This window comes from Dromaius novaehollandiae, chromosome 7 (assembly GCF_036370855.1).
Source record: "Dromaius novaehollandiae isolate bDroNov1 chromosome 7, bDroNov1.hap1, whole genome shotgun sequence".
NCBI lineage: Eukaryota > Metazoa > Chordata > Aves > Casuariiformes > Dromaiidae > Dromaius > Dromaius novaehollandiae.
In genome coordinates, this window is record NC_088104.1 from 9,056,414 (window position 1) to 9,079,490 (window position 23,077).

Here is a 23,077-nt window from a genome sequence, read left to right on the forward strand (position 1 = left end):
TTCTGTTGCTGTATGAGTAAGAGGCAACACATGCTGCAGGGTATGGTTTGAGTATATGCATATGCTATTAAACTGAATTGAGCTCACCATCAGCCTCAGAGTTACAGGGGAGGTGAAGGACACAGACGGACCAGAAGTGATTTAGCAATCATCTTTGTGCAAGGGTTGCATCTCACAGCCTTCATTTTCACTGTGCGACAAAGACGCTAGATGACTTCCAGCACTCTTTTCTCACCTTTTCCTTCATGGTTATTGACCTGCATCATTTAAAACTGGTAGTCACTCTAATCTTTACTGAACGTGTGGTGTCCCTGCACTGCTGATCAGGATTATCTGGCTCCCCTAAATCTAGACCATGATATAGAGCCTGCCCTTTTGCTTCCATACTAATACCATTTCTAATCCAAGGATCTTTGCTTCAGTGTCATCCGTCTTTTTTCTCTTGGATAGGTTTAATTTCTTTCTGAAATCTAGATCTGAAGTACACTGGAGCTGGAAGAGTATACTTCAAATGTTGTTTTTGAATGTACCATTTAATACACATACTCTTACTGCTTAGTTAAATGACTTATCCAAAAGCCTGTTCCAAAGCTGGTTGAAAACAACAGCAGTTTATCTGCTTATTTAATAAGCTTGCATCAGGCTTCCAATAAAAGAAGAAATACCGGACACCCTCCTCTCCCAGACAGAAGACTTAGTTTCATTCACCGTTTTGCAACTACCAAAACTATTTGGGTTTCTACCGGAGGACTAAGTAAATAATTACTTAGCTCAGGCTTTCACATTCTCAGGAAATGGAAATAGATGTGAAGGAAGCAAGCCTGATTAATGCGGTAAATATATTAAGTCTGACATGCGTCATCCTAAAACATGTCCATTACGCCTGACATATTTGAGCAAACACTTTTACATTAAAGAACCCAGAAAACCTGGAGACAGATTAGGTGAGGTCTGTAATGAATTACTGAGATAAATGCAACAGAATAAGTGACAGAGGAAAGATTGTGAGCAAATTGATCTGCATTACGGCCTGTGCATTCAGTAAAGGGAGGTGATCCACATCACTGTGGAGAGGCAAAAGGGTAATCCAGAAGTTGCTTAAATGTCAGGCAAATCCTTGGACGCCTCTAATGCATTTAATGAAGAGCAATATTCAACTGATAAAATGTCTTTTGACTGCTAAAGAAATCCTCGCTTGTCATGAAATCTCAATGCCTGCGAAAACAACTTATCACTGTCAGTGTTAATTCCTTTCATCAGGCTATTGATAGAAGTGGAGAAGAACCATTTAGTAATCATCTTATCACTGATATAACAGTTGATTCTTTCATTTACACATGATCAGATAAGGAAAAATGTTTGTTTTATCTTCCCCATCGTCACCCAGTAAAGCTATGCAATACCTAGAGGTCTCTGCAAGCGAGTGTGAGGTTGCTGTCCGTGAAAACAGTCAACGAAAACCAGTTAGCACTGAATAGGTTTCCAACCTGAGTCTTTTGCTAACTGGAATCTGCATCCTGGAAAATGTTATGTTTTGATACAAGTTGCGATAAGGTATCAGATTTTTTTATGAATCCCTTATATAGAAGCAGTGGTACAAGTACATGTGTATTTATTTGTATGTTTACAGCAAAGGTATTTTCTAAAGCTGTGTGTGCATGTGGAGGCAGAGTTAGATGTTAAACCTGTAGGTGATGACTGGGTTGCTTTAGGAAGTGTTTCCTGGGCTGCGGTTTTGAAATGGGGCTTCAGCATAGCAGGCAACTTAATGACTTGCTCACTCTGTGCCTAACCAGCTTGGATGCAAACCCAAACGACTAGGTTCCTAGTTGCTAAAGCAATGATGAATTAGTAAATAGTAAAAATAAGCTGCTTGCCTCTAGCAACATCAGGGTTCAAACTTGGTATCGTTCATCAGAAAAAAAGCCTCAACTTCCAGTGCCGTAAGTGGATGGGAAGATACAGGAGAGGTGCTCACAACCTCCTCGTCCATCACGGTCTCACTGTGCTCGGGATGGGTCCTGCAGATGGTGGGAAGCTGTGCCAGCAGGACAGAGCCAGGCTGGGTAGAAAACAGCTGGTTTTATACTTTCACTCCAAATGTCTCCATCAATGCCTCTAGCTTGGGGTGTCTCCAGGACACAGGACACTGGCCGTGCACTCAGAAGAGGCACGGCTATGCTGTCATATGCAAGCGAGCTGTATACATGTGTTGATTATATGTCCAGCCGTGCCTCTAAATGGAAATCATAAATATCGAGTGACAGTACCTCCAGTAGCATTATACTTTTCCCCTTCCTTCTCTCATCCACTTCAGTGCAGACCTAGTTATTTTATTCCGTAGGTTCAAAGCTTATGGCACTTCATGCCCTCATCTAATTTGCCCAAAGCGTTTACACTTTAATGCAATTATCAAGCACAGTTTTTCCCCCTTTCTTTTGTGCTTCAAAAATCTTCCTTTTCTTCTCCTTCTGCACCGCTGAAATTGAAGTGAGTGGTGTCTCTCAGTTTACTTACTGTTCTGGACAGGACTAGTTGAAGTAAGAAACTAAAGGAAAATGTTGTTTAATAACCAGTAGGCATTGCAAGAGCAACAGGCAGTCTTGTAGGCAGAAACATCCCCCCAGAATCGTGTAGGTTGGAAGGCACCTCCGGAGGTCTGTAGTCCAGCCTCCTCGTGTTCAGGGGCTTCATTAGTCAAGTTTTGAATATCTCCAAGGTTATTGTTCTAAATCCGGCAGTGGTCTGCAATGCCGCAGTTACTGATAGAGCCCAAACCATCGCAGGGCTTGCCCATCAGAAACAGCCCATCACTGTTACACCAGTATGTAAAGCTGATTGAATAATTTCTCCTTTTGCTAAGTAGCTCCTCATCTTTTTTGGTAGAATTTTGTTCCCATGTGTTTGTAGGAGGGGATTGGAGAAGGGGAACAGGCTCCTCTGCAGCCTGGAGAGATCTGCAGAAGGAGCAGCATTATGCGGGTTTGGGCCACTCGATAAATCCTGTCACTGTACTGTGCTCTTCACTCTCGTTTGGCGTTTGGGTATTTCTGCAGGGATTAATTTTGGAATGATGGTCTGAAGGAGTCTGTGATAATAGAGTGAAACTTTCTGTGTATTTTTGTAATTGCTACTTGCGTAGCTTGAAGATGATGGAGAACCTTGCCAATGTGAATAACAAGAAACTAACATCCATTAGTGTCTCCTAATTTATGTCAGTTTACCTTCTTCACAGCCTGGCAAAGACAAATCATTTCTTTGTATTTTAACAGATAGTACGCATAGCACTTGTCTAATTGTCCATTCTTCTGCAGCACCATTGCAGCCTACTGTCTAGCTGTCGTCTTTCTGTGGAGAGTATTAATGTTTTGGATCAACACTTCCTTATTAGCCACAATGATTTGCATTAATTTCATTCTTTGTCATTATTCACGCAGAAATACCAAACGGTATAACTAGAATGAGAAGAAGCATGGTTCTTTATACATTGTATATAGGTTGTAGTCTAATTTGTATTCAAGATAGGGAGAATCTGCAGGCCTTATTCAGGCTTAAAATGTCAATTAAACAAGACGGCCGGGTTCTTCAACTCTTAATGCCGCTATGTTGATTTACACTACTTTACAGCCTGGCCCAATCTATATTCATTTTTATCTCTCAGATCAGGACTATACCTGATTATCATACATCCTATAGGATAGTATATGCCAGTGTGCTCTGTATCAATATGATTTCTTGTATTTGCAACTTTTCTACTTCACATGTTTTTTGCTTTAGGCTAGGACTGTCTGTGGACATTTCTGTATGGAGCTTCAGTCATGCATTTCCTAATAACTATAATTCGTATACCTGAAGTAGAGCTGAGCGAACTGTGCAAAGCGTTTTGAATGAGTATGTGTTCAGCTACTTTAAACAGTTTTTTCAGTTGTGTTCGTGTTGACTTTGTGCTCCTTTTCTACAATGATGTTTAGGAGAATTTTGTTGAAAAACACATTTTCACTTGAATTATGAATTATATTTCAGCAGTATAGAAATAATGTTCACATTTCTTATTGACATATGCCTTACTAATTGCATACTCTGAGAATAACATGCCTATTCTTAATTCTGTTGCTGTCTTCACCACTTTTAACTGAGTTTGAGGAGCTTTGCTTCATGTCTTCAATCACAGTCCTGAGCTGTTGTCATTTAATTATGCAATTACTCATCATAGCATATCATAGAACAATATGCTCTTTAAAAAAAATCACTATAATGAAGAAATAATGGCTATACAGTTAATGCATTGTTTTTAATACTGGATGAACCTGAGAATTTCTCAATGGTTGGACAATCCACTGTGAGGAAAAGAACAAAACCCAGCAAATATATTTACAGTGAATAATTTACCTGTTTCCTATGTTTAACAGGCAAAGAGGTCCAGCATGATGTTTCAAAATGCTTGTTCTAAGGGTGTTTTTGAAAAACCAAGTAACACCATATGCATTTTTCATTGCAAAAAAATACCCATTCTGAAAAAAATCATTGTTCATTGTTCTGGTTTTAAATCATCGCTGTTCCTTACCAGCTGCTTCCCTGCAGTTCGTTTCAGAGTGATTCAGCTGGTCTGCAGGAGCTTGGGTACTGAAATGTGCAGATTATAGTTCAGCTAAAAGTCACTCAAAGCTGTCTGTGCTCACTGTGTTAATGAGTTTTGCTTCATTAATTAAGAAATAAAATCACTCGGTTTCAGGTGTGCGTATATATATGTAACTGTTTATTACTAGTACTGTTAAGTAAAGCCATCTGCAGGGCAGAACTAAAAGTAAATTATTTAAAGCCTTATTTAATATTCATGTGGCTTTAATTTCAGTCTTGTTTTATACTAATAAACAAAAAGCAGTGACATTACTAAAATAAACATAGTATGTTCTCTTGTGCATTTGCAAAACCCAGAGCTTCCAATGCGCATATAAATCCGTCCATGTTTACTAGAGATAGCATTTATGCTTAAGCACTATCACTAGTCCTCTCTGTTGGGAATAGAAAATCAAAGGAGGTATCACAATGTGAGTGAAACTACACTCCAATTTATGAGAGATTTGCTTAAGAGCAGGTAAATCAGTGCTTCCATTCCTTTATCCTTAAACACTTCAAATGCACCAGCACCGAACACAAACCACCAAACACAAACCTTGAATAAAAGTGGCAAGTAATACTGGCAGCAAATGCTCCCTTGGGCACCGTCTGAAGCCTGTGTAGCTGGGATGCTAAGTGTGACCCCATCTCTTTTGTAACTGCAGTCTAATGGCGATGTTCCCAGACTAAATTTAACCAGCTACCTCTGATAGTATTAGCAGATGTAACTACCTGAATGCTTCTTGGGAGGATTTTGCAGCCTGCTCTTAGTTCCTGAACAGCCTCAAAAGTAGCTAGATTGCAGTGAGTTCAGGTATTCCTACGCTAGCATCATTCATTAACATGATGGCAGGGTGGTTGTATCCCTGCCGCCACACTCCTGGGTTCTTCATCCTTACGGTGTCACTGCGTAGTGGGGAGGTGTGATCAGCGCTGCGTGTTAGTATGAAGACCTGAGGCGTAAAGGAGGAGGTAGGGCCATGGTTACCCAGAAAAGGCAAGGCTGAAGCAGCCCTCAGCTAGCACCTAGGCAGGTAACGAGCTGTGCTATTTCAGAAGTACAGTTTCTTCGTGCTGGGATAGGTCTCCTCTATTAGCGAGTGGGAGATGGAGAGAAGCATCCATGCCTGCCTTGGATGAGCAATCTTTGGTACCGTGTTCCTTAGAGAGCTTATAATCATGGGCTCCCAATTTTTTTCGTTTCGCGGGGCTAAGGGAGGAAGGAGGCTCTTGCTTCTCAGGCGTTGCTATTACACCTCTGGACAAGGAAAATATCTGGCATAGCCACCTTTCTGCACTGCTGCAGAGACCTGCTGCTTATCTTGGATTCACCCCTTGCATCAGATGTGAAAATGTCTCTTTCTTCTCAGCTCTTACTTGTCTAGTAGGAATTCTTAAGGATAGTTGCAAATCTGTAAGGCTGATTGGCCAGTGAAGAGGTAAAACCAAAGAGACATACAGCCAAAAAAAGAAGAGGGATGCCTCCCAGAAGTATTTCTGGGCTCTCATTGGCACCCAGACTGCAGCTGGACTGCATTTAATTACCTTTTACACAGAGCTTAAATTTGCTCTTCACATCAATTAGAAATCTCAGTATTTCTTTTTTAGTAGGTTAAAAATGCATCTATTCCTAATATTCTGTTTCCTGAGAACAGTGGGTAGACTTTTAGTAAGGGAATACAGCTCTAACACTGAGATCATTACAGCATTCATGGGTTATGGGACTTCCCTTGCTGGAGGCTTCACGTAGACCTTTGTATTTAGTAGGCACTGATAGAAATGGAGTAGAAAATTTCAAGAATTATTCTAATTCCTTTTCCAACCCATTTATACTTTTGTTCTCTGTAACATCCCTTTTCCAAGCAGCTTGCCAGCAGTCTTACCAAGTATGCAAGGAAGGGCTTTAAAGCCTGGGGGAACATGGGAAGTACTTACTGCAAAAAGATCAATAAACTGTCAAAGTGGAGTACAGGATTATTAGTATTCACAAATAATGAAAATTAATCTTTTTTACTTAGAGGTAGAATTGTGTTTTAAGGAGGGATGTAAATTAAAATGGGCAGTGGTTATGTGTTTCAACTCAGGAAATACATGTCAAAGATGAGACTGTGGTCGTGGAAAACAGCATGACGACAACTGTCAGGGCCTGGGACAAATGACCTGTTGAAGTTAGTGGTTTGCCAAAAAAGGTTGACTAGGAAGAAGCAGTAGACAGAACAGTGAAGATAGGTAAAGTCCATATTTATAATGTTTTATTATTGTTGTTGTTATTATAAATAGGCCTCAACTCTAGTCCCAAATTTAAGGGGTCATGAATTTGGGTCAAGCTCACATTTAGATTCGTCGTTTGAAAATATGCTCCACAGTCCTCCTCCCATTTACCCTTCCCCAGTATACATTAGAAATAACTTCATTTCATTAGTGCAATAACCATGGGAGAATCAGGGCGGTGAAAACTTCTGTCTTTCATAATTTTACCTAGGCTAAACCTTAGGGGTTTTTTAGTTGTGCGTACTGATTACACTTCAGACCCAGACAGAAAAGAACTAATACATTCATCTTTGACTAATTGGATCAAATGATGGTGTAAACCTAGAAGGAATAATCTGCTTTAAAATGACATTGATTTGGCAGAAATACATTCATTTTTTGGTGGTTGCTTTAGCATTGCAGATGAAGAGAAGGATGTGCAAATAAAGAGATCTGTTCTGCCATCTGTAGTTTAAGTTCTTCCTGCCAGTGGCACATGTAGCTTAAAGATGTTTATTAACTGATAAAGCAATTTTTCAGAGACCTATTTACATTGACATATTATTATGAAAAAAAGAAAATGCGTTAATTAATAATTTGGCATGTTTCAAAATACTACAAAAATAGTACTCCCTTTGTGTGTCGGAAGAAGCAGTTACACATCCTGTTCCATGTGTCAGTTTAATCTTCAATAGAAACTCTTGGAACTTTTTAATGCAAAGAAAGACCATTTGTTGGAATGGTTTTGTTTATTCTGCTACTGATTGGAATAATGTCCTTTCATTTTTACTGTCTTACCAGTGAAGCTTCTTGCAGAAAGCCCATTTAATGTTATACCCCTCTCAAAACCTTCTCCGAAGGCTTTAGTGAGTCTGCAGTTCTGAGAAGAGCTTGTTGGAAATCTCCCAGTGAAACTGTTCGTGATGCAGAACTATTTTTGACAGATTTTTTTTTTCCTTGAAAATGTCTGCCTTCTGCAGAGAATTCTGGTTGTTATTCAAAAGCTTCAGCTGAAATATATGTCAATCATATGGGGTATTTTAGGCCAAAACTTGAAAATTTATGTGAGGAAGATATCCAACCAGCTGCAGTGGCGAGCACAGGGGAGAATTCCAGGTTTTTCGTGAAGTGAGATGCTGCTTTGAAAGAAAATACCTCTCTGTGTTTCACTGTGGTTATGCAGAAAGAAAGCTTCTTAAGCAGAGCTACCTGTGATCTTTTTGAGCTAAAATACAGCAGGCTTTTTTGTTGCTGTTTATTTTAAATGTTAAGATGGACTGGCCGTCAAAGCTAAGTAAACGTGTAGGCTTCTGTAGCTTTAGTGCCTTTAAATAGAAACTGTTAGTTTGTGCTGGAGATAGATAATGTCTGTTTGCAGTGATTGCATTGGGTCTCCATCAGGAGGTTTGCGTGAGCAGCCGTGCGGGTCCACCGGACTGGGACCTGCTGGGGTCGTTGAGCTGCTGCTAGAAATCTTCGCCCCCTCCGTGGCAGTGCCGACAGCCAGTCGCCTTCGGTCTGTCATAGCACGGGATGGCAGAGAAGCAAAACTTCCCTTATAGCACGTTAGGACCTACAATTATTTCCTTTCCAGAACTGTAACTCCCTCGCTGTATACCGAGGTCCAGCACTGTCTCCTTTTATTATGTTTAATTTGAAGTGGGTGAATTGTCCTATCATTTTGAATGAGATTATGTATGTGCTAAAGACAAAATACTTGCCTAGCAGAACTGCTGATCAAGGCCTTATTTTAGTTCTATGGATAAAATTTTGGATCCTGTCATTTCTGTAAAGATTCTTAGGGATGATTTAAGTATCATAATAAAACTAACAAAATTGTTTTAACTAGATGGTCCAAATAATGGTAGGTTAGCATATGGACTTTAAAAGGGATAACTGTGTCCTTATGTAAAGAATGATATGTATGCTGTTTATGAATAGACTATGCATCTATGGAACTCCTTTTAGGACACAACATAAACAGACTTTAATACATTGTGAATCTTTACTATTTACTTTACCTGAATAAATACTTTGAAATACTCACCAGTTATTCAGTTAAAGGTTCATTTAAAATAGTATTACATCCCCCCTTGGTAAAAGTATCCATTCACATTATTGAAGAAGCATGGATAAGAAGCTGCATTTGAAAGCTAAACCACCACTTTGTGATTTCTATTATATGAAATCCATGAAATGTGTTAGAAAGGTGCTAGGACTCAACATTGCTTTGCTAAAGTCCAACACGAGAAAGACTTTTGTATGCCTAATCTAAAAGTGAGAGGGGTTTTGCTGCATTGTTCATTTTGAGTAATAGCCTATTTTGCAAGCATCAGTGTAGCAATTAGCCTGAGGAAGCCTGAGCCCACATTTTTTTGTGTTGCACTGGAAGCAGTTCCCTTCATGGTAGCTGCTCTGCCTTTTATTCTGTTTTTTTTAACAAAAATTGATTTTCGTTTCCCAGGTATCATATAAAAAGAGAAACAGAGAAGGTGGTTATGTAACAACATAAAACAGTGCAGTACCATGTCAGACTAAAAGTTCCTCTTGGTCCCTCTCCTTGTACTGTCCAATACAGGTACCAGGGAAACAACACAAGAGTACAGAAAGCGGTAGTCTCCCCTGGGTTTTCTCTCCCAGTCTCCGATGATTTGCAACACAAAGGAATTGCTGCTGTAATCTGCCCTAGTGGTGTCTCATTTTTGCCTCCCAGCCTGAGTGTATGGCCCTTTTCTACTCTCCCCTTGCCCATACCCTCCAAATAGTGCAAAATTTTCGAAGAACCTTTTTATTCTGACTTCGTGTTGTTCTGCTGTTGCTCTTGGTGGCCCAGTGATACCAGAAAACACTGGTAAGATGCCAGTGATGCTGGTATGCACCAAAGCCTGTACAGCTGCACAAATTACCATGGTGCCAAGTGGAGGTAGGACATGGACTGGATGATCGTCTTGCCTATGAAAATATTAAGCCTGAAAATTGTTCAGGAGTAGCGAGTTCAGTCAAACTTTCAATTCATTGTTAATTCCTTCTGTTCAGTGGCTGATGTTTTCTCTAAGGAAATTGTGAGAAGACACTTCTCAGCTTTAAAGGTATTCATCAGGTTGTCCAACACAGATGGATAGGATGGGTTTTGCCAGCTTATACAACATCCTGTCATCAAAAGATTCCCATGCCGTAAGGAGTTTTATGATCTCCAAGAAACGTCTCTAAATCCTTTCCTTATTTCTGTCTTCAGTTTGAGAAAAGTAGCTCTACTACTAGGTTCAAAGGGACTTTGTTTTCTGCCGAGAATCAAATCCGCAGTGGGGGACGAGAGAAGAAAGGGGCTATATCAGACTTTTGACTCTAGCCGGCTAATACCGCTGGGTGAGCTTCCTGCTTCCCTGATGGAAAAAAGGAAGAACAAAACCAAATCAAGCAAGGAATCTGGCTTGTTTTCCAGGAAAAATTCCCAAGCAAAAGCAATTAAGCTCAAATATAACTCTTCCCATACTTTAATGTTTGCAAAATCATTTTTCATCTACTGAGCATTGCTGTTGCGTCAGAGATTTAACGTTTACAGATTGTCATTGTGTTAATCTTGGGCAGCTCTTGTTGATAACAGCCAGTTGAAGTGTCAGCGCAACCTAAGAAATCAGATGGGCCATGAACTGTTTGGTTTGAAAACTGTCAGCGATGTGTAGCATATTTTTTGATTTTGTAGTTGCTTCATAGAAGTTTAAACACAACACAAGATAATGCTGCGTGTTTATTTATTCAATAATGCAGATTGTTCTCAGAGATACTTTCTTGTTTGTATTATATAAAATGAGCTTTAGGGGGTGAATGAGTCACTTGCTTTTACTGGTGAAAATTTAACATCTAGTAGAGAATGTTGTAGACACTGTAGATTTAGGCTAGATTTTTCAAAATTGATGGATGTGTTTGAGTCACAGGATTTTTCAGAAATTTGCCTTTAAATGTCACAATGGGAGCTGCTGAGCACTGAGCACTTTGAAAGCCAAGGCCTTTGTGCCGTTGTTCAGAATTAAAAATTAGCTGTTTTAAAAATCTGTTTTACCACACGGTGTGTGTTTCCTTTATTGTGGATAAAATCTCTGTGAAGAAAGGCTATAATTGATTAAAACTATTTTTCCTTTTAATTAAATGTGACACTTCTGGTGTGCTTCTCCATCACTCTCTCACTTATTTTAGGAACAGCAGGAGACTACTTTCAAGAATCATTTCTTGGCAATGTGGCCCTTAGTGTTCATTTCTCTTGATTTTATGTGGTTGCTTTCATGGTCCATCACTAGATGTACAAAGGCTAACTGTGGGCAAGACAGATCCTTTGGACATAGATGTATCGTTTTAAGAAGCATCACCTTAGAAGATAAAATAGTGATCATCTCGTTTGAGCAAAGGACTTAGCTTTGGTGTTTGGCATACAATCTGAGTCTACTCAATTTTCTTGCTATAATTAGGAAGGACTGACTTTTTCGTTTCTGAGAGAATACTGTAAATGAGAAAAGCATTGCAAACTTGTTCACAGGATCCCTGTGAAACTGGGCTGCAGAACTGGGTCCTGCATTAATCACACAGCCACTACTTAGGATTTTTTGTTTCGGGGTATTCCTTCTTGTGGTGCTTCCAGCGTATCCCATGTCTCAGCTGCAGAGCTGTGCCTCTGCGACGAAAGCAGCGTTGCACTGTTGTCTTTCTTCTGGTCAAGCAGAAACTAGTGGAAGCCCTTTCTTGCTCTGTATTTTTCTTTACTTGCAAACTCTGTCACTGATTATTATTAGTTGAAGCACTGCCTGTCCATGAGCTGAAGTGTTTTTTTCAGTAGATTGTCTACAGAGTGAGTGGCAAGGACTGACCCCTAGCATTTTAGTTTTCTGTACTCTGTTATGTCCTCAGAGGAGAAGTCCAGTCGGCTGTAGCTAGGTATTTTAGTATTAGAAAACAGAACAAAAAACATCTTAGGGAGAGGATAACTGCAACAAAAGAGAGAGTTCAGTGGCTGGGGTAATTCCCTCTGATTTAGCCCATCCAAATTTAATTCTCTTTTTCACACAGTTCCTGTATAACCTTCTGCAACTGCTACAATCATTATGGCACGTTAGCTCAGAAATGTGTTGGAGGATTTAGTCGCCAGCTGGCCAGGGCTCCCAGACCTGGTCTCCTTATACTGCCAGCGGAAAGAAGCAATTGGGATACAGTAATTGGGTGAGGGAAAGCACCTACTGCAGGGTGACTTGTTGCCCTTTTAAAAGAAAATGTCTGTATGTTTTTGCAGCTTGGCTAGGCCCTTAAGGTAAATGTGCTCAAGACTTTCAATCTTGCTGTGATCCTAAGCCCTTCATTTTTAAAATTGTGTGGAAGATACTTCCCTTCCTCTCAAGAATGTTGTCAGGAAAATTACATTTAAGAGACTAAGAGTGAGTCAGATAAGTTAATGAGGGCCATGTAAGTATGAGCTGCTGCTCTTTCGACAAGCAGCGGGAAACATAAATAGCTATTTAATGTATCTGTGAGTAATTTCTTACTTTCTGTGGAATAAAGTCTGTAGAGCCTAAGCTATAAGCAGAAAATGAACATGTTAATGTTATTTCAAAAAGAACAGGCAAAACCTATAGAAGACAAATATTTCCAAATTTCTGAGAGTAGCAGAAATGCTGCAGAGGAAAAAATCATGACAATTACTTGACAGAGCACTGCTAGCTGCAACAGACTTAAATAACAAATGGGGATATCATAAAAAAATCAATACTCAAGAACCTAGAGATGGAAAAGATATATTGGGTCATAGTCTGCGTCTCCTGCTAGAGTACAGTTGTTCACTGCAGGAGAGTTTCAGGTCCTTTATTGAGTCTAGCCTTAAATTGTTCAAGCAAGGGAGTTTCCTCTACTTCCCTTGGGAGGGTCTGCCGGAGACCCACGGATCTCCCTGTCAAGGGATGTTTCCAGACATTTAACCTAAATTACACTTGTTTTCCAAGTAGTAGTGGTGGAGTTGCCTCCTTGCTGGTTATCCCTTTCGAAAGGATGCTGCCGTCATGGTTCTTTCAGTATCGTTTGCTCGTTAGACAAAGCAAAGGCAAGTGTGTGGGACCGAGCAGAAGATGACGGGGCAAGGTCATGCTGATACAACCTAGTTGCTGGAGTAGCAGCTTGCACGTGTCTACGCTTGCATCTTTCTCTAGTCCATGGCTAATCGAGTACCTCTGCAGCAGGATGAGTTAGCTGGGGTGCTGCGTGTGCTTCTTCCCTGCTCCTTCCAAAATCAAGGTCAGGTGTCTCTGCCTGGCATTGCATTGCAAAGTGCACACTTGCCCAAACTGGGGTGGGCCGACCCAGCGTGACAAGGTGAATGAGAGTCATAGCTGTTGCTGTCCTCGCTTTTGAGGAAGGTCTTGTAAGAGAAACAATAAAGAAAAGAGAGGTATGGAGAAGACCAGCTGTCGTGCAGTCTGGTTTTATTGAGGAAGGAATACATTATGCTCCTCAGTCCCTCATTTCTCCTGCTACTCTGGAGAATGCCCTCATGTAGGTTTTTTCCAGACTTTCTGTGGGCCTTTAAGATAAGTCATTTAAAAATCCAGCTGTGATCACTTTCTAGTACATGCCCTTCTTATCCGTTATCACATCAGAGTCCGGAACAGGCCAGTTTCAATGTCTTGCCATTTGTTAGCTAGTTTAATTGCATCTGAACGTGGTTTGTCTTTGTATTCAGCTAAATAGATCTCTCGTGGCAAAAGCATATGAATGGTGGTTAACAGCATGCTTTTGAAATGCAATGTGTTTTTCTTTCCGTAAAACCTTCCCCGGAAGATGCTCTTTTCTCCCATAGCCCCTTTCGCTGCCTTTAAAAGCCAGCGAGCCCCTTAGCCGCCCGCCGTCACACGGTTTTGCTGTGCCGCAGAGTCCGGCTGCCAGATGAGGACGCTGGACAGCGGGATCGGCACCTTCCCCCTGCCCGACGCGGGAGCCCGGGCGGCCGGGCGGCACCTTTCCAAGCACGACTCCGCCGTGGACGCAGAAGCCCTCGTGCTGCCGGAGCAAGTTCTTCTCTCGGCTCCTTCGGTAAAAGCCAAAACTCTTGAGCGAGAAGTGCCTTCAAGCGCTAAGAGCCAGGAAGCTGCGGAAAGCGTAATCAGTCACTCGACATCGGATCCGGCCATGACTGCCAAAGGTATACGACCTTTTCAAAGTCGCCTCCCCAAACCAGCTTCCTCAGGTAAAATGCTAATTACTCCGAAACTTAGATTATTTCTGTCCTGACATCTGTTCTGATTAGCGCTCTTGTAATAATGACAATTGATAATAGAAATGTTAAATTCAGAGCAGAAAATATTCTTGATATGAAAGCGTAAGGTTAACGAGTTTGCGACCTGAGCCATATGGAAATTTAGTTACGCATAATGCTTATCTGTAACTGAGGAAGAAAAATGTGTTAAGTACTTAAGTCCTTTTCTCAAGAAACAGTACTTGAAAAAAAACCATGCAAGCCTTGGAAATTTGACTTGAATAAGAATGTAGATGTTCAGCAATATTCAGGATCCGACTTTGCCACAAAGTACAAAGCATAGGCATGTTGTGACATTAAAAAAAGACACACTCACAAGAACTTGCTTTTGAAACTAGACTCAGACTATGGACTTATTTGGCCTCAGTGCATAAATTCTGTCCCACTGAGTATATGGCCTTGACCTCAAACTAGACTCTTGCTGCTTTACTACATTATAGAAATTATTTATATATACAAACATAAAACAACTTATTTATCAGCAGAGTGTGCGTTTGCTATAAACTATAAAACAAAAGCTGACAAAGGAGTGAAAGGACTAATCCAGTAAAACACTGGCAAATAACTTTACCTTGGTAAATAGTTCCACTGAACTCTGTGCAATTCATTATAAATGCACACTGAGCAGCTGGTGTTTAAGGTTTAAGGGTTTTGAGTCCCTAATATGTATGTCAGTAGCAACAGAAATCATTACATATGGCACTTATATTTGTAACAGACTCTTTTTCATATCCAAATGGTAAAAATGGTACAAAGCTCAGTAAAAGTAATTGGTTTAATGGGGAAAAGTACTTTTTACTTTGCCTGATGCAATGTCATTTATTTATTGGTGTTATATTAATGCAACAGCTGCTATCAAGGTTGCTGATCCATGTTACGAGTAGCTGAATAAATGCAGACACATAGTCTCTACCGCCAAACAGCTTATATTCCAAAGGGAGAAGTAACTTTGAAGAAACCTTCCTCTCAACAGTGCTTTCTGGCAGGATTTAGCTGTAAGGTAGAAGTTGTTAGCCCTTTGCCAACGTAAGCATTTGTTGCTCCTATAACACTTGTGTTTAACTTGCATAAATCCCTATCACTCTGGCTCCGAGAGGTTCCATGTAATTAACATGTGAGGTTAAATATTGAGTTTAAGCTTAGTTTAAGGCCATCAAATATGTGTTCTGCTAATAAGCTGATGTATAAATTGAGCCTGGGAGGGAAGAAACCTATTTTATACATTCATAAGATGCGTGAGAGAAGAATTCTAATTAAACATCGTAGGACTTAGTTGATTTAGCAATATTCCCAGTGCAGTATTGCAACAGTATAATGGACTGCAAACACACATTGTACGCTTCATTGAGACTCCCTGCCCATTTCAAATCAAAGCTAAATAAAAGATATTTTAGTACTTACATTTTTTTAAATAAATGTACTGTTAATTAATGGTACAGCTAAGAAGGATTCAGAAGAGAAATCTTGGTTATAGATTATATGCTATATGCTTGAATAGCCACATGTGTGACCTCAATTCAGCAGTGCGCTATAGAGTAGACTTCATGATTAAACACTGTCATTATAACAAATTGAATAGAAACTGCAAGCATTGAATTGCTTCATAAGAAGTCAGCAGCAGTAAGATTGTTCTGATCTTAATGCTAATATTCACTGCACCAACCTTGTAAGGTTTGTATCTTAATTAAATTGTCATGAAGAGATGTTAAAAAAAAGCCGTATACATCAGATGGTGGGGTCAACTCATTCTTTACTAGAATATTTTCGTTCGATTTCCATTTCTTCGCCTCCCCTTCACTTTTTCATCCAAATTACAATTATCATTTTATTTCATGTGCACCATACACCTTCTTTGATGTTTTGATTTTACATAGTGCAAATACAGCAAGCAGAAAGACCAGCTGATTGAGAATTTCTGCTGGAAAGGTGCTTCTAATTATATTTATGTTAACAGAATGTTCTCTCTCTGAGAATATAAAATAGCCAAGCAGATCCTCCAATGCCTAGAAATAGTTATTGAATGTTGTTTATTTGAAAGCAGATATTTTTTAAATCTAGTACAGGGATTTAAAACCATGCCTTCCTCTTTGCTTGTTAAATGGAAAGGGCTTTGGATCAAATTCTGCCATGTAAGTTGCTGCAGTTGCCCTAATAAGCAAGTAGTTGCTTTGAACAATAAGGTATTGTTTGACATAATAGAAGTACCACAACTTGCCCCCAGTTTTTACTGAATTATGATTGAAATGCTGTCCTTACGAAGCTGATGAGACCCCTAATTTAAGTCTCTCTCTTAATTCAGGAATAGTTAACCTTGGAAAGCAAAATGGACAAGAAACAAGTTCTGAGAGCGCTGCCTCATTCGAGCGTTATGAAGACACTGTTGAAGATAGAAAGGTTCTTCCAGACTGGACCAGCAAGAAAAATGCTAAAACAAAGGTGTGGATTAAGAGGTGTGATCTATTAAAGGAGATGTGTACTGTAGTGTAAAGAATCAGAAATGGTGGATGTTTCTAATACAGTGAAAAGAGTAATTAACAATCTAATACCTACATTTGCTTTATCACCCTTCATTAGCAAAGGTCCTTTGTCCTCACACTTTACAAACGTGTTTTAATCAATATCCTCGCAGGCGTTGTATGGACAAGGAAATGGAGGACCTTCAACCAGTTTTCCTTGTTACGAAACTTGATTTTGTCTGTTTGCTTGCCGTTAGAGATTCAGATCTGTTTTTTTCCCCAGGTCTAGGTTTCCTTGTGTGCATGGTTGCGTGGTAGAAGCGCTTGAGCAGATGTGCTATGAAGCAGTGTGAAAGGGAAAATAGTCTTCTTACGTTTTTCTGAGTGTTTTTGGTCAATCCACCTGTCCTTCAATCTTTTCCTGAAAACTGCAGGAAGAACAAATAGGCAAATGCATATACCTGTGTAAAAGCCAGCGCTGGTGGTTGTCAAGCTATTGGTACCCAGCAGTGCCAGGCTGTCAAGCCCGGTGAGAAGCGCAGGGTCAGCAGGTTAGCAAATAGAAAGAAAAACCTTCTCCGGAAAGTGGGCACTAAGGCAAGGAAACTGTCAGACTGCGAGCTAATAAGCCCTACATTGCAAGAGGCTTAAAAACCTTAAGTTGCTTAACTTTTTTGCATGTCTGCTTTATTCATGTAGTTATTGATTGGGGCGCGTCGCTTTTTTATGTAGCCCACGTTCTGGACGTTTCGGACAGAGAGAAAATGATTTGTCCTGTATCGTTTGCCATTGCAAACGGGCTGCGCATCCTCAACAGAGTGCAATAGTATTGACTTCTGAGTCACAGCGATCATGGTCTTCGCCCAAAGCCATGTTAACACAGCCTGCGATGCTGTTAATTAGCTTGCCCGGGAGGCAGGAGCTTAGCGAGGGCCTAGCTAGTGTGTGAACCTCTGAACGGCACAAGCACGTGCTCCCTACCAAACGGGAGTTGCCGCTCTCCATCACTTAGGAGCTGAGGCAAGCATGGGAAGGTGAGGAAGTTAAAAGCACTCTTTTAAAAATAGAATTAAGCACTGTTTTGAGCTATTGATAGGCAATTTGGATTAGATATTTGGTGGCATTTGTACCTGGAAATCCTACTGACTGAGCAGTATCAGCCTTAGCTCCCTCATCCCCATTTTCTGGGTTTTCTTCTACTGAATTGCCGCTCCAGAGATGCTCAAGTCATCAGCCCTTCCCTGGTGGGAGCCTGTCCAGTCCAGCCATCCTCTTTACTCCCAGAACAAAATCCTTAGTGTTACCTCCTGAAGAGAACTGAGATGAGGAATCAGCTGGGTATTAAGGGCTTTCCATTACTGTAATGTAAATGCCAGGACAAGGGGCATGAATTTAGGATGAATTTAGGATTTAGTGCTCATTGGTGTAGAAAGCGTGAGTCCTGCCTGCTGGCCATCCTCACCAATTGCCTGCAGAATTGCTGGCATTGCCTCAAACCGTCGTGTGTTGTGTGATTATCTTGCACCTTACAAATACACTGTATTACTGATGCTTGAGAGGTTTTAAATTTGAACTTGGTGGATGAAATTATCTGGAAAAGTAGGTAGATCTGAAAGCAATGTTACAGTGAAAAACATTGTAAAAGCTGGGCTGTGGCTGCCAGACTAACTCAGAGGATTTACCAGGACAAGAATGTGTTCATTCCCGCACGTCAGACTGATGATGATTTGCTGAAGGGTAGGTGATTAGTTAAACTGGTAAAGCAGACTTCTCTCCACTTGAACTATCTGTTTACACTACATGATGAATATAAAATGTTCTATTCCTAATATCATCATCTGCATTATTTTGATATATATGCCTCATCTGAATGATTGCAATACCGTTATTTGTACAGGACAGAGCTCTGCGAGTATGCACTTACTCTGCCAGCAGCAGTGACACTGAGACGGAGCCAGACTATGAAACAAATTATTTTAGAGCTGCAGGAGAGAAGTTAGTAGAGTTAACAAAGAGCAATGAACAAGGTAATTGAAAATTTGTACATAAAAAATGTGTATCTCTCATCTCTGCTCTAACTGCAGCAGATAGTGTCCTTCATTGGACTGTGTCTGCCCGATTTCTACTTTTTAACCTCAGATGTTTCTTCAGGCTATTTTTCTATTATGTGCCTTTTATTCTATGTGCATTACACCTTTTTTCCTCTCTTTCGCTGCTTTTGCTGGCTTAACTTTTAGGGTTTTATGCATAAATCCTTGCAGTGCAATTAAAGTCTTCTGTTACATTATTACGAAACGTACAGGTGGCTATAAACATAGGTCCTTTTTTTCCTTTTTAATTATATCAGCAGGTTAAAATAACCCAATAATCAAGACCATAGTTTTCTAACCTCTGCACCAAAGTAATATTGGTTATGATGCTATAGCGAAGACTCTATCGGCGTCCTCTGTATATATTGCCGTTTTCAAATGTCGCACTTTTTTGCAAGAATTGATGGCCGTTTGGAATTTACTGAATTCCAGTAGATGAAAGCACGTAAGTGAAGTTCTTGGAATAATAGTTTTCTGTGTGTTTAATAACCCAAGAAATTGCTGTCTTCTCTTGGCCACCAGCTCGCAGTGCTGCCAGCTGCCTTTCGGTGCAGTTGCACGTCCCCGGGAGGGGAGGCGAGCGAGGCTTGTATCCATGCTCAGCAGCCGATGGCTTCCCCGCAGGTGATAAATCCTGGCGAGTGCAAAGGCCAGTGCAAGGTCTCGGCACCACCGAAGCCCCGAGAGCTTAAGCAGTATTTCAGCAATTCACAGGATTTGTGCTGCCCCTCTGCACTGCAGTGAGCTTGACCTAGCAGAGATTAACACCTACAGCAGATACCGCAGTGATGAATGCATTAAAAATGCCATGGACAGCTAGATACTGTAGACAGACATACTGTGCTCTTTAGTGTCTCCTGGGAGTTTGACTTAAACTTTTGGCATTTTCAGAGATAATCCATTTTATGTAATTCCACCACGGAGAGAACAGGGTAAGAAGCTAGGACCATTTATTTACATTACTCCCGTAACTTTGTATTTTTAATCTGTATGAAATGTTGCAAGTAATACAACTTAGCTCATAAACACTTCTGATACTTTTTACAAATCATGCTCTAATACAGGAGAAATGTGTTTTGTCTCAGAGGTAGATAAGCAATTCCTTCTTTATCGATCACAATCGCAAAAAGGATTGTATCATGTGAAAGCAGTTTCATTAAACAAAAGTTGATTCCAAATTTAGTGATACGTAAACATGATGTGAAGTCATCACTTTATTTAGCAAACCATTATTTAGTATATATACCCAACTACTGGGTATGTATACTAAATTAGTATGCTTAAATTCTTATACTTAAAATTGTGTTTAGGACAAATAGGAAAGAAAATTATAAAGCACTATTGAAAAAGTATTTCTGCCATGGTAACTTCTTAGGATCACGATTTCTGCTCTTTGCTCTACAAATGCAATTCCCACATCATATTAATAACAATACTTTATTCCATTCTGTGTTCAAAGATCTCAGCTTCTTTATGCACACAAGCGATATAACCTCAAAACATCCACAGGAGGCTGAGGCAGGGGCTGCAGCAAAGCAAGGCCCAGAGCATATTTTTGTATGCATAGATCATTATGTTAGATGAACCTCCAAAACATTAATGAACTTCTGTTGTTGCACTCTTGTAAAGTTAGAGAGATTTTCATTTTCCATTTATGAGCAGGGAGCTAGAAGTCGCAGAGGCTGCCTGCCTGATGCTAAGGCTGTTCAGAGTCCATGATAAGACTTTCACTGATTTAGTGGGCTTTGGAAGAGACTCCCAGTACATTGCCCAATGTTACAAAGAAAGTCAGTAGAATAGTGGGGAATAGCCCAAATATTCCAGGTTCTTCTGGTTCAACCATGAGAACATTTTGATTCAAATTTCATGAGGGTTTTATCCTGATGCAGTTCTTTTGGAGGCACTGGAGGCAGGAGCTCTTCTAGTGCTATGAGTTAGGGAGTAGAGTTGAAGTTTGCGTAACACAAAAAAGTGAGGAAAGAAGCAAATGATCATCTAAGCATCTCTCCCTTGTGCTCGTTCATGAAGCTGCAGAAAATTTCAGTATGAGTTTTGCGCCTTGGTCTTTGGAAACTGGGTTTTTACTCTTAATTTTTTTGAATTCCAATAGGATCTATAACAAATGCATATTGCTTGTTTCTTATCTTGCTCATGTGTATTTTACACTGTTGTTTTCATTATCTAAAAATATAGTGAAAGGAAAGAATTTTCAAAAATAGACAAACCGAAAGACGTGGTAAAGGAACTTAGCACATCTGCCAGGTAAGGCTGTTAAGAGAGAGGAACGAAAACTTACAGCAATTAAAGAAATAGAAAGATCCTCCCAAATTAACCACCTCATCTATAATTCCGAAAGAAAGTAAATTAATACTGTTTGTCTCATACCATCTCCATCACCTTGAATGTGAAGAATGAACCTATACCTGTATTGATTGGAGAGCTGGGAGCTAGTAGTTTAATGCCTTTGTTACTATTAAATTCCAGATGCCTTAAAACACTTGAAATACATTTTAAAAACTGTAAGATTACATGATGATATTATTTTTAATATCTCTTACAGCTGAGCAAGAAAAACAAAACCAGAGAAAGTCTTTTCTGGGGAGCCCGATGTCAATCTTGGATTTATACCAGCACAGTCTCTATGGCCATTTTGGAGAGGAGGGACCTGAACAATTAGCACATTACAGTCTAATTGAGCAGCTGAGCGGAGCTTCCAGTAAAGACAGCAAGGGCAGGGAGAGCCCCCATGTGAGTTACTGTGATTTTTATGACATTGCTTCTCATTTACTTCATGATTATTTTTATTTGCCTCTTTTTTTGTACTCAGTGTGTTGATTGATTACTGAAACCAGGAGGACCTGAAAAAACAGTGTGACCTGCGGAAGAGTAAAGAACTAAATATTTTTTGAACAGAATGTCACATTCTGGTACTCATCTGTCGTAGAATAAGACTTCCAAAATTAACAAGTGAAGACAGGCTAGCGCTAGCGCTCTAACTTAAGAGAGGAGTTGAAATTTAGGCTAGCAAGAAAACACAGAATTTAGCTGTGTGGCTGCTCTTTCACACACAGACAGCTAATACATACAGCACCACTTGCAGTAAGAGGCTAAAGCACCTGAAGTAGTATTTCTGAAAATGCAAATGAAACTGTGCTGTGGAAGTCAGCTATTTGCTGGACTCTGCTGAAATATGCTCCATGTTAGGTCTGGAGCTGCTGATTTGAGGGTTTTAAACATAATTTTGGTCAAGATCAGTCCTGATCTCACCTGTGGATCTTGATGCTAACAGAAACAATTTTTTTCTCCCCCTTTTTCATGGGAATCCACTTGCTATTTCTGTTCCTATTTAAAGGTCGAAGCTGGCACCATGCAATCCCAACACTGCTGAGAAGCCACCCCTCAGCTTGCTCTTTTCCTTTCCTCCTCTTTTCTCATGCCTTCTCCTCTCTTTCTCACGGGTCCTTCTCACTTTTGCTCTCCTTTGCTCTAACAAGCCTATTTGCTTGAAAATAGAGCCATGCAGCCACGATCCTCTGTAATCATTTTGTCTGTATGTTAAATCTCTTTCCCTGGCTCTTTTTCTTCTTTTTGAATATAGGCTCTTTTACTTCACTGCGTAGTACTGAGCACATTTGGGGTGTGTTGCTGTACGGAAAGGGGTGGTAGCTGAAACTAATGAATGAGCCGCTGCTTGTAGAGAATTTTTATCTCTTCCCAGACCCCAGTCTTCAATTTCAGACAATCCCTGTGCAGTGCAGCTTCCGAGGTGATCAAACACTTCACCAAAGTTAGACCCTTACAGCTTTCGGGAATCTGGGCCAAATGTGCAGAAGGAATGTGTGCAACAAACTGGCAATGCCCTGTTTTTGTGCCAGCTCCGCTGGCATGAAGGCCCCGCTTAACTGCCTATTAAATTGACTCACAGACTTCAAAAGAAAAATCCTGAAATGTATCTGCCTCATTTCCCAATCAGCCAGATTTCACTAGTACCCAGAGTATGATTCAGTTTGAATATGTTTGAGTTGTATTAGAAAGAACAAAATGTAAAGAATCTGGCTTCAAAGTTGGAAAGAGGAATAGGGAAAACAGATCACAGAACAGTATTAAAAAGGACAGATGAGAGAAAACAACCTCAGCATCCACTTAATGCCTCCTCTTGTACATTTAGAGATCCACAGCTCAGTTATGCTGACAAGAGGAATTTTGTATACCTATGCGCACACACACACACACACACACATATATATAGCAATATATATATATTGCAGTTCTGCCTTCTCAGGGCCAAGGTCTTTTGCTATTAGCACAGCAATTAGATTTGATTTCACTGTAGAGAAGTGGCTCAGAATTGCATTTGTTTTTAATTCATTCTTCTA

The 23,077-nt window shown here is 40.2% G+C and overlaps 1 protein-coding gene across 7 annotated transcripts in view; it reads left to right on the plus strand.

The window, feature by feature from the left end:
• NCKAP5 (NCK associated protein 5) overlaps positions 1-23,077 on the plus strand; it is a 254,060-nt gene that overhangs the window by 205,742 nt on the left and 25,241 nt on the right. For 5 of the 7 annotated variants that reach the window (XM_064514629.1, XM_064514632.1, XM_064514633.1 and 2 more), the window contains 4 exons: positions 13,772-14,086; positions 16,455-16,591; positions 18,509-18,638; positions 21,262-21,449. In XM_064514629.1, the coding sequence (XP_064370699.1) occupies positions 13,772-14,086; positions 16,455-16,591; positions 18,509-18,638; positions 21,262-21,449 (770 nt within the window). Of the gene's footprint in view, positions 1-13,771; positions 14,087-16,454; positions 16,592-18,508; positions 18,639-18,958; positions 19,139-21,261; positions 21,450-23,077 lie in introns of those variants that run through there. The other 2 variants (XM_064514631.1, XM_064514635.1) reach the window with 2 other exon arrangements.